This window comes from Scylla paramamosain, chromosome 3 (assembly GCF_035594125.1).
Source record: "Scylla paramamosain isolate STU-SP2022 chromosome 3, ASM3559412v1, whole genome shotgun sequence".
Classification (NCBI taxonomy): domain Eukaryota; kingdom Metazoa; phylum Arthropoda; class Malacostraca; order Decapoda; family Portunidae; genus Scylla; species Scylla paramamosain.
Window position 1 is genome coordinate 22,851,404 of NC_087153.1, and position 12,607 is coordinate 22,864,010.

Consider the following 12,607-nt stretch of genomic DNA (forward strand, 5'->3'; position numbering starts at 1 on the left):
GAGAAAAGTTAGAAGAAACTTCTATAACAGCATTCATAGCTATCACATTTGATTTGGGCGAAATTATGAAAAATATTATACAAACAAAATTATAAAAATATGAACATTGATTAAATGTGCATTAAAAAAAAAAAAGTGTATTACTAAAAACTCTATACAGTCTTGCCTCTGTTTATCTGTCTCACCTTCAATTCACCATTTGAGTTCAACATTTGCTGGGCTGCCAAGCATGAAGAGAAAAGTGCTACCATGCACTTGATGCACTGGTAAGCTCTCTTCTGATAGTGGTTTTTACTCCTTTGTATGGTGTCAAACAGACCCTCTCTGTCATCAGGAATTCCTGGTATCACAAGAAAGAAAGAGAGAAAAAAAAAAGTTTTTATATGTGCAAACACACACACACACACACACACACACACACACACACACACACACACACACATATATATATATATATATATATATATATATATATATATATATATATATATATATATATATATATATACACACACACACAATTATAGACTGCATTTCCATTTGTTATAATGCAATCAAACCTTAGGAATCACTACACTAAAGTACAGTAAACCCTTGATATAACAAACACATATGGGGAAGGGTGGGTCGCTAAAGCTGAAAATTTGCAATATCTGAGGTAATTAACTGAGATACATTAATGAACACCATTCTCTATTTATGGGGAATTGTTCGGTCATAGGCATCCTCTCATTTCTCCAGACTCCCCATTGCAAGCTATATTCACAGCAATTAATAATAGGTGTTTGTCTTGTATTTTACAGTATAATACTGTCCTCATTTAAATGTAAAGAAAAAGGATGTGTACACTTCAAATTTCCTGTGAGTGTGTGTGTGTGTGTGTGTGTGTGTGTGTGTGTGTGTGTGTGTGTGTGTGTGTGTGTGTGTGTGTGTGTGTGTGTGTGTGTGTGTGTAGAGGAGTGTGTGTGTGTAGAGTAGTGTGTGTGTGTGTAGAGGAGTGTGTGTGTGTGTGTCTATGGAAGTGTGTATTTACCTAGTTGTGCTTTATGGTGTGTGTTTGTTGTGCTTTATGTGTGTATTTATGTGTGTACAGTACAATATTCAGTCAATGGATCAATAATTTAATTCATGCATGAAAAAAAATAAATAAATAAATAAACAAATGAATAAAAATCAATCAATAAATAAAAAATAAATAAATAGAAAAAATAAAAATAAATTAATACATAATAAAATAAAATAAATAAGATAAGATAATAAATAAATAAATAAATAAATATATATATATATATATATATATATATATATATATATATATATATATATATATATATATATATATATATATATATATAAACAAGAAGAGACTAAGCAAGGGAAAAAATATAGGAACAATAATTCACAGCAGTGAAAGCAATTAGGTCTTTTTTGCTTGAGTGACAGGCATGGATGCATGGTAGATAAGGGGAATGTGTACGTATGTTTACTCTCTCTCTCTCTCTCTCTCTCTCAGTACTATATTAATGTATTGGTTTCTTACAGTCCCTTTCTATTACTATACCAATGAGGTGACAAACTGATGGGACAAGCAGATTGGTAAGGTTCTTTGAAAGATAGTGCGATGCTTTTTCTCCTGTTGAGGCTAGCCCCACCCTCTGCAGCAATTTCACAAGTGGCTAACTCCTGATTGGCTGATGCCTGAAAGGAGGCAGGCAGCAACCACTCAGGAGTTAGCCGATCACAACATTAAGTGCAGGAGAAAACATTGCACCAGCTTTCGAAAATATGTGGCATGTCAGCCAACTTTTTTTAAGACCTGTATGCATACACATAAATTAAAGCAAGTGTTCAATAATTTTGAAAAACACCGTAATTTGCAAAGTAAAATGAGTGTTTGAAAGCCTTAAAGGGGGGTGTTATGTGCAGAATTCAGTAAACAGAGGTTCATTATATCGAGGGTTTACTGTAATATTCGTGAATACTTGTGTGATACTCAAATTAAAATTAAATATGACTTAAAATTAAAAATAAGAAAAAGAAACGAGGACTACAGGCATACCCCCATATACATTTGCACCCATTCTGGACCTGTGATAAGGGTTTTGACCTGTTGCTATGACACTCTGCCACCAACATCAGTCAAATCATGTGCTGTTACCCACAATATCCCACTTCCTGACATTCTATCTGCTTATAATGTGTAATGCATTTTAACTTTCTATTTATGCAGGCTTTGCATACTAGTGTGGGTGACAAAAAATGAAAATAAGCCAGAGTGTTTTCTAACATTATTTTATGTGTTGGTCTACCATCACATAGTGGTGTCATGTTATCAAATCTGAGCAGTATTTATGGTCAAAAGACCTGCTTAGAGAATGGTATGAGTAATTGACAGTTTGAAATGGGTAGAAATAGCTTCCTTGTATATTTTCAGGACTTTAGGGAACCTGGGAATGGCTCCAGGAAAAAAAGTTTGTGGGATTCTGCAAGGATACAGGAATGCTACACCCCTATTTCTTAACATTCTGAAAGAGTAAACTGATCCAATACACATTTCAGAACATAGCACATATTGCAGGAACACAATCCTGTCATATATTGAGGTATGCCTGTATACATCTTTTTAAAAATGAAGAATGACCTATCACACACCACCATCAGCACCTGTTATACCTACCCTTGAGTGCATTATGAATTCTATGGTTCTGCCATGAGTCCTCCAAGAGTAGCATGTGGAGAAGCAGATCAAGGTATGGTCGCAGCTCATAAGTGTATGAGTAGGCAATCTGCCATAAAAGTTCTGAGAGGACAGCAGAAGAAAAGAGAGGATTTTCCCAGCAGCAGAACTTCAACAGCTTCACTGTATCTTCTGATGTGTTGGCATCTTCAATTATTTTCTTCACATACCTATTACATATAAAGAAAAAAAGTAAATATAAATCAAGAAGTAAACAATGATTCCTATATTAATAATTACAACATTGCAATCTAATTCTCATTCAGGGAGACTTACGTTGGTCGGCCATAGAGGATTTCAGCCACTTTGGGTTCAATGGTCATCAGTGGCTCTGGGCAGGATGGGTCACCATGAGGGTTGGGCACTGGTGCAGTGTTCTAAAAAGTAGGGTTCAGAGATAGTTAAGTGTTGATTCATAAGCAAATGCATCATCATTTCATAACATAGTCATTTTTATCACTGATAAGATAAATTACTTTTACTATGTAAAGAATATTATCTTTAAAGATATATAAATCTCATTTTCATTCTTTTAAGTAAAGCAAACTGAATATAAGTTTAGTTTAGAACTATCTAATCTGATAAACATTCCCTGGAACATCCTTTGGAGCATGACAATAACAAAGTCATTCCACCTATACTCGTACTTCAATGCATTCATCCTACATTTCATCTCATTCCATGAACTAAAAACTAAAGTCTCAAAGGATCCATCCTGATTATTTTATAAACTTTGATCATTACCTCACTTACTCTTGTTTGATAATACAACCCTGTTTTGCTGCATTTTACATCCTGAGCCATTCCATGACTCATTCTTTTCCTTCACTACTCTTAGAAAACTTTCCATAAACACTTACATTACTTTCATTATTCACCGTCTTCATGCCAAAGATACCTACCTATCTATCCAATGAGTGGATCTTAAATCTCCTGACCATCATTCCTCATTTTCAGGGGGCTATATGCATGTATAAACTATATATGCCTTATTTCCCTGTGTAAAGTTTTATCTTGAGAATACATCAATCACTGATTTCTGGCCAGGAAATTAGTAATTTATGGTATACCTTGTATATAGATCAACTGCCTAAATGTTGGACAGCAACCTCTAACATCTACCTAATGAAAAAATCAGTTACCCAACATTGGAGTGCTGTGCTAGCAGAGAGAGAGAGAGAGAGAGAGAGAGAGAGAGAGAGAGAGAGAGAGAGAGAGAGAGAGAGAGAGAGAGAGAGAGAGAGAGAGAGAGAGAGAGAGAGAGAGAGAGAGAGAGAGAGAGAGAGAGAGAGAGAGAGAGAGAGAGAGAGAGAGAGAGAGAGAGAGAGAGAGAGAGCAGAAGCAGGAGTGAGAGAGCATAAGCAGGAGTGAGCGAGTGAGCAAGAGCAGGAGTGATAGAGCAAGAGCAGGAGCAGGAGCAAGAGAGCAAGAGCAGGAGCGAGAAAGTAAGAACAGGAGTGGGAGAGTGGGTAATGGTTTGTTTTATTTACTGGTTATAATAAGTAAATACTCCTTTTTTGAGGCCAAGAGTTGCTACTGGTCCTTCACATCATATATGGATTTTTGTTTTTTCAACCCAAGGAACCATATCCTTGTATTTAGTATAACCCCAGATCTTTTGCTGAAATATATGGCCTTCAGAATTTTATCTATACACAATACGATATATATATATATATATATATATATATATATATATATATATATATATATATATATATATATATATATATATATATATGGTCAGGTTGCTGCTACTGTGCAATTTTCTAATGCAAATAGCATGGGGGGATCAGAAGATTGCACAGTAGCAGCAACCTGACCGTATATATATATATATATATATATATATATATATATATATATATATATATATATATATATATATATATATATACGGTCAGGTTCCTGCTACTGTGCAATTTTCTAATGCAAATAGCATGGGGGGATCAGAAGATTGCACAGTAGCAGCAACCTGACCGTATATATATATATATATATATATATATATATATATATATATATATATATATATATATATATATATATATATATATATATATATACGGTCAGGTTCCTGCTACTGTGCAATTTTCTAATGCAAATAGCATGGGGGGATCAGTTAGCCTTAAAGTCACACTGTAACACAGGGAACTTATACCTTAATATGAGGACAGACAGGAACAAGTTGCAAAGAAGTCCATAGTATGGAGTAAGTTAACTTTAACATGGAGGGAGAGTGCACTGCCACTGCCACTATCTGCACTAACCACAGTGATGTTAATTTATTAAGAAGGGTGGGCTGCAACAGCAGCACCCACTGCCTCCTCTCACAGTGATGCTCATTCAGTGATGAGAATATGAGTTTCAGCAATCGCTGTCACCACCACTAGTGATACTAGTTTAGTGAGAAGAAAGGCGGGCTGCAGCCTCTGCTGTGTCATACACAGCAATGCTGGTTTTGAGAGGAGAACAGCAGGCCACAACTGGTACTGCCATGCACAGTGATATAAAGAATGAGTATTTATTAGCTGTGTGAAAACAACAGCTTGGCATAGTTTTTCAATTATATATTATTTCTGTACTGTACCAGCAATCCAAGGTCAGTACTAGCATTTAATGATGTTCACATGTACCTAAAGCTAACAAGGAAGTGACTGCAGTCAGGGATATAAAATATACATAAGTGATATGAAGTAACATCAAGAGCAAATATTCAACAGCTGTGTGTAAACATGGCCTCAGTGTGGTTCTTTCATAATTGTTACTGTACTATTCCAGTTTTTATTCATTAACATTTTGATGTTTTATGAACTATGTATTAGTTACCTTCAGCTATAAGCATAAAAAAGATCTAACGTACGTAGTATGAAAATATTTTATTTAAGGGGGACCTGTCTCACCACGGAAGAAAACTACACGTTTGGTAGCAATAAGTGAGGCAAGTGAACTGCTGGCAAACAGTGTTGTCAGACAGCCTATTCTCAAAATCCCTAAATGGTATTCAAGAATTAAATTCCCCAAATCCCCATTCTATATAATTTGACATCATAAAAGCAGGATGAGGTGACACATTTGTGTCTGGAGGAAAATGTGTGTTCAGGATTAAAAAATATTGAATGCCATTTGGATTTGGAAATATTCATGTTCAGAAGTTATATTCTAATAACTATAGTAGCAGCAGATTTAGTAGGATATAGATGGCTTGGACTAAGAGAAAGGGGAATGCATGGTGGATGGTTGATAATCAAAAATGCCATAACAGAGATGAGAAGAGCATATGGGAAAATGTTGCTGAAAAATATGCCAGGGGAAATTAAAATGAGAGGAATCTAAGTCTTAGACAAGGAAAGGAAAGAATTGAAAAAATAAAAGGAGAGTACAGAAACAGTTTGGTAGGCAGTTGAATGGTTAGTTCAGCGAGAGTAAGAAGTTGTTTTTAGAGGTAAATTAAGAGTGTGCAAGGCAGGGGGAGAAAAGTATGGGAATGTGAGAATGAAGAGAGAGAGGGTGTTCTTGTATACAATGAGAATTTGGAAGCAATGTGGAAAGACATTCTGACCACTTAATAAATGCGAAGGCAGAAGAGGAAATTACAGTATCTAGTATGGGTGTGGAGGCAGGCAAAGAGCATTTCTCCAAGGAGCAATTCATAAACAGGAGTAAGAGAAAACAATAACCAGTTTAAAGTGTGGCACAGCTGCAGGCATTGATGGGATAATTGCAATCATGTTACATTATGGAGGTGAAGTGGTTGTAGATTAGATGTTTCTAATATGTGAACTGGCATGGAGGCAAGAAGTAGCATTTGAATGGAGAGAGGCACTATTGTATCTCTATAAGGTAATAGTTGTAGGAAAGAGTGCCAGGGAAAGCCTATGGTAGAATAATGACACATGGAAATGACTGAGGCATAGTTAAGAGAGGAAAAGGGAAGCTTCAGTAAAAGAAGAGGTTGTATGGATCAGATTTGCAATTAAAATTATAACTGAGAAGAAGGAATAAGAATGGATGAAAACTTGTACACAGCATTCATGGACTTAAAGAGAAAAAGCATATAATAGGGTGAATAGGGAAACTATTTCTGATGTTCTCTAAATTTATCAAGTAGAGGGCAATTGTTGGAAGGAATTAAAGCTTTTTTGCAGGAATGCGAGTGTGTGTGTGTGTGTGTGTGTGTGTGTGTGTGTGTGTGTGTGTGTGTGTGTGTGTGTGTGTGTGTGTGTGTGTGTGTGTGTGTGTGTGTGTGTATTTACCTAGTTGTGTTTACTAGTTGTGGTTTATGGGAGGGGAGTAATCTCGTAGTATCCCGTCTCTATATCTATCCAGTTTGGTCTTAAAAGCATGGACAGTTACAGCACTGACAATGTCTTCAATGAGTTCATTCCATTTGTTCACACTTCTGTGAGGAAAACTATACTTTTTGATGTCTCTTCTACAGTTAACTTTCTTCAACTTCTTACTGTGTCCCCTTGTACTCTGTGTGTCTAAAGTTATAAAACATTCTTTGTCCACATTTTCCATATCATTTATCATTTTATAGATGTTTATTAAATCTCCCCTCTCTCTCCTATTTTCAGTGGGTAGGAATTTCCAACATTCTTAATCTCTCTTCATAGGTCAATTTACTCAACTACAAAACCATCTTAGGGACTGTTATTTGTACTCATTCTAATTTTATAATATTCCTCTTTGTATGAGGAGACCACACCACTGCCACATATTCCAATCTTGGTCTTATCATGGAAATCAACAACTTTTTTATAATTTCTTGATCCAAATATAAGAATGCCATTCTTACTCTTTTTAACAAATTCATCATCTCTCCAGTAATCTTACAGATTACTGACTACATGATTAAAGGGATATCATGTAAACAAAGTAATGATTATTTCTATACCACACGCAAGAGTCATACTTACTGGTAATTCACATAAAATAACACCAGACAGGAAGAAATTAAGTGACGATGCTTACAATGCATGTACCAAAACAGACTCGCAGTTGGTTACACACCAAACTTGGCAGCATGTGCAAGATTTACTGTGTTCCTTAGTATGATGCCATTATTCCTTGAGGTAAGACACACCTTCATACAACTGAAATTGTGCCTATCTTTTAACATTCTTACCTTGCATACATTTTAGAAAATAGCTTACTACCTAACAAAACAAAAGATTTTATAAGTGAAGACAGCATCACAAGGTAGGGCAGCTCATGGTGATGGTCTGCACAATATTCATGCAATTCAGTTTATGCAACAGTATTTAAAATTTCCGGATTCCATTACTCCAACATAATAGAGTCACAGATACAACATGCCTACACAACTGCGTATAAGTTACAAGTGATACAATTTGCTAAGGAAAATTGCAACAGACCTGCTGCTAGGCATTTTGGACCACCTCCAACTTAGTGATACATGTCTGGCAAAAACAAGAGGGAGAACCACCTCAGAAAGTAGTGAAATCAAAGCATAACCTTCACATTAAAAAAGCTAAATGGACTTGGAAGTGAAGATGAAGGCTTGGGTTGTTGACCAAAGGAATCAAGATGCAAATGTCAGGTTAACCACTTCACTTCACATTCAGAGCTTAAAACAATTTTATTTATTTAATTATTTATTTATTTTTTCAATGCCTGCCCAAACTGTGGTGTGTCTTATGAGCTGTCAAATACAGTAACTACTGTTAGCATCACACATATACAGTACATACAGTAAATCCTGCCTAAGTTGGAGCCCTCTCTCTCTCTCTCTCTCTCTCTCTCTCTCACTCTCTCTCTTTGTGAAAGTAGGAACAATCCTAGGGATTGCTAAATGGTCTCTCTCTCTCTCTCTGTGAAAGTAGGAACAATCCTAGAGATTGCTAAATGGTCTCTCTCTCTCTCTCTCTCTCTCTCTCTCTCTCTCTCTCTCTCTCTCTCTCTCTCTCTCTCTGTGTGTGTGTGTGTGTGTGTGTGTGTGAAAGTAAGAACATTCCTAGGGATTGCTAAATAGAACCAGTAAAACGCCTTGGAAGGTGATTGACAAGTGAAGCTGTCAGTAATGCATCAGTGAAAGGGTTATTTCAATGAGAGAGAGAGAGAGAGAGAGAGAGAGAGAGAGAGAGAGAGAGAGAGAGAGAGAGAGAGAGAGAGAGAGAGAGAGAGAGAGAGAGAGAGAGAGAGAGAGAGAGAGAGAGAGAGAGAGAGAGAGAGAGAGGCAATTTCAGGCACCCTGCACATTGCACACTCCAATATTCAAATCACTGTAGCTTGAAACTATGTGAGAGCCCAATGATTGTGCTGAACCGCTGGATAGGAAATTTCATTCTGCATTCGGTGGTATGTGTCTGCTCTTAGTGAGACAAAAAAAAGTTGGTGAAAATTGCAGAAAACTGATGGTTTATAAAAGTTTTATTATGTATTTTGTGTATGTGCAATAGTATTGCAAATTTGACATACTTTTTTCATTATAATTTGTATTAATCTTATTATCTACAAAATTTCAGCTTTATCAGTTCATTAACTGAAAAGTTGGCAGCAATTTCAGGCACTGTACACATTGTGCACTTGCCTAATATTCAAATCACTCTAGCTCATAACTCTGCAAGAGCCCAATGGTAGTGCTATATACTGTTGGGTACGAAATTTCTGTTCAGGAAATTTCTGTGTTCAGTGGTATGTATTCACTCTCACTGAAACAAAAGGTAGTTGGTGAAAATTGCAGAAAACTGATGGTCACTTTACAGAAAGTTTTATGCTGTATTTTGCACATGTACAGTAGTGTTGCAAATTTGAGATGCTTTTTCATTATAACTTGTATTACTCTTTTTACCAACAAAATTTGAGCTTGATCAGTTAATTTGTTAAAAAATTGGAATTTTGACTATATGCATGTGCAGCACTACTTCAAAGCTGACATAAGGTATTTTATTAAACTTATAACATGACACCTCTTAAGTTTCATTAAAATTGGTTGAGGAGTTTTTGAGAAATCCCATTTTCAACACCCTTCTACTTTTTGCAAATTACTCAATGACTTCACCCAAGAGACGAAAGCTATATCATATAAAATTTATATAGTTGTGCTGTCATATAGTGCTAATTTCATTATGATTGGCTGCGTAGTTCCAGAGATATTAGTGTTTGAATAGTGTTACAGTTGAGCTGGGTCAGGGCACTCAAAATTAAACAACCTCCATAGTAAATTTTGCTTCGCTCGTGATGAGACTGATTGAGAATGAAAACAGAATTACACATATGAGTGAGAAAAGTGAGAAAGGAAGAAGTGAAAATGACATAAAATGAGAGAGAGAGAGAGAGAGAGAGAGAGAGAGAGAGAGAGAGAGAGAGAGAGAGAGAGAGAGAGAGAGAGAGAGAGAGAGAGAGAGAGAGAGAGAGAGAGAGAGAGAGAGGTATCACTCCCTTGTCCCTTATCTGATAGGTAAGGGGGGAGGGGAGGCGACAGGTTTGAGACAAGTTGAAAGAAGGGAGAGGAAAGGAAAAAAGGGAGGAAGGAACAGGCAGCAGATAGGTGAGCAGCAGTTTCAACAGCTTTCAAATTAGTCTTGCGAGTTTTAGTTTGTTATTCCAATTAAATTTTTATCAAAATTTCATTGCTCACACAGATGGCAAATTTGTCTTGCCAGTTTTGGTTCGTTATTCTGATTAAATTTTTATTAAAATTCCAATGCTTGCCATGAGTGGCGAGTTTATTATGCCACTTTTGGTTTGTTTGTAAGAGGCATGATTTAGAAATAGGAATAGGAATAAAGAATTATCATTAGAAGATAATGGGTAGAAGGGAGAATGAAGCAGAGGCTTAAACATGACAGTTAAAAAGTGAACATTACCTTAGCATGAACACAAGTAAGTTCATTAAAAAAACCTGCAAAACCTTACTCTAACTCCAAATAGGATATTGCTGTATGCAGTTGCCAGCTTATTAATAACTCATTCTCACTGGTCAGAGATAACATTAACCAACCCTTAAACCATGTGGAGTGGATTTCAAGTGCACTGCTATTGGACAAATACAAGTAGTGACATCATGGTTTTAGCCTCACAGACTTCCATCCTTCATCTGAGGACTCAGTCAAGCATCGATGCTTAACCTATTTAGATGTTACCTCCGTAACAGTCAGAGAGAGAGAGAGAGAGAGAGAGAGAGAGAGAGAGAGAGAGAGAGAGAGAGAGAGAGAGAGAGAGAGAGAGAGAGAGAGAGAGAGAGAGAGAGAGAGAGAGAGAGAGAGAGAGAGAGAGAGAGAGAGAGAGAGAGAGAGAGAGAGAGAGCAACGTGAATGTGTTGCGTGATTGCTCGGTGCCAAACTTTGTTATTCTGTGAAGAATTTTAGTTTTGTAATAGAAGAAAGAAAAGGAGAACAGACTTCTCATTGAACAGTTGGCCATGCACCTTCAGTTGTAGCCTCATCACAAAAAGGAACACTCCACCGTGCTGATCAACATCACAACAGCAAACCTACACATTATTCTGATTAAATATTTATTAAAATTTCAATGTTATTGCAGTTGTACGTTATAACGACCGTGTGTTTGTAACAGAGAAAGGAAAGTACATTAGGCAAGGAAGTGGAGGAAGGGTGGCAGAGGAGGATGGCAGTATGAGAAGAAAAGTAGAAAGAATAAATATAAGCAGATAGGGCAAGGAGTGAATGAAGAATTTGAGGGACAGAGGAAGTAATGGGAATAGGAATTCCCTTTTTCCTGTCCCATATTCATTTTTGTTCTTCCTCCATCTACTCCTTCCTACTTCAACTCCCTCCATCTTCTTGTGCCATCTACTCCTCTTCTCCAGTTACTTCTGCTTCTATATTCTTGGAATACACCATAATTTACTTCTTTTATCATACAGTGGAACCTCAGTTACTGAACGCCTCCGTTTTTTAACAAATCAATTTTCAAAAAAATTTTTAAACTCATACCATAATTTGGTTCTTGAAAAATTACTTGATTTCAAATATTAAAGACAAAGCAAAAGCTGCCATTTATTACAAATTTATAGTTTCTATAAGTATTTCCATCATTTTTACATATTTGGAGAGACACAATGGATAAGACAGTAATCCAATCTTTGAAATAGGGTAAATGTAATCCCGATGAAGAGCTTCAATGTAAACAAAGTTTTTGTGACTTGGGAGTAATCCCGAACAACTTGTAGCTCTCTTGATGACCTACAATGGCATTGCTACTGCACAACTGTATTTTACCATTAGCTTTTCCTAGCAGCAAGATGTCTAAGTGTTATGATCACCTTCATTTTGGTGGTAAATGGGTTGCTCCTCTCTGTGTCACTATGAGGCTTCCCTCACTAGATCAATGACAAACAATACCTGCAGGCTCTAAACGATATCTTCTGATGAGTTCTGTGTCACTAAGTTAATTTAGTACATCCTTTATGAATAAATAATTTCTGAGCTGATGTGAACCGGCCATCTTGGCAGTGGGAGCATCTGTCATAAATCGCTAAGACAGGGTGGATGGTAAGACAAGAATGGATTAATCCATTTCACACTGATTCCTATGGGGAAAATAGTTTCTGTTTTCAAACATTTCAGATTTTGAACAGCTTTTAGAAAAAAATCAAGTTCAAGAACTGAGGTTCCACTGTATCTCTTTTCTATTTATTTTTTTTTCTTTTCTCTCTATCTTTTCTCTCTGAAACTTTGTATTGCAGATACAACACACTCTGTAGCACTGAAATTTAAAATTATCTGCATCTGCATCCACAAATTTGAATATGGTGGCAAAAGAATACGCAACTGCAAATATTGTCTTAACATCCACAGTTTTATCCACAACCACCTTTTATGATCTGATACATCACTAATGTGTGTGTGTGTGTGTGTGTGTGTGTGTGTGTGTGTGTGT

General features: G+C 36.3%; 1 protein-coding gene across 5 annotated transcripts in view; it reads right to left on the reverse strand.

Moving 5' to 3' along the window:
- Positions 1 to 12,607, reverse strand: part of LOC135092995 (probable ubiquitin carboxyl-terminal hydrolase FAF-X) — a 301,879-nt gene that overhangs the window by 38,323 nt on the left and 250,949 nt on the right. For all 5 annotated transcript variants that reach the window (XM_063991852.1, XM_063991861.1, XM_063991828.1 and 2 more), the window contains exons 46-48: positions 3,014 to 3,114; positions 2,678 to 2,907; positions 186 to 340 (exon numbers count right to left, since the gene is read on the reverse strand). In XM_063991852.1, the coding sequence (XP_063847922.1) occupies positions 186 to 340; positions 2,678 to 2,907; positions 3,014 to 3,114 (486 nt within the window). The remainder of the gene's footprint in view (positions 1 to 185; positions 341 to 2,677; positions 2,908 to 3,013; positions 3,115 to 12,607) is intronic.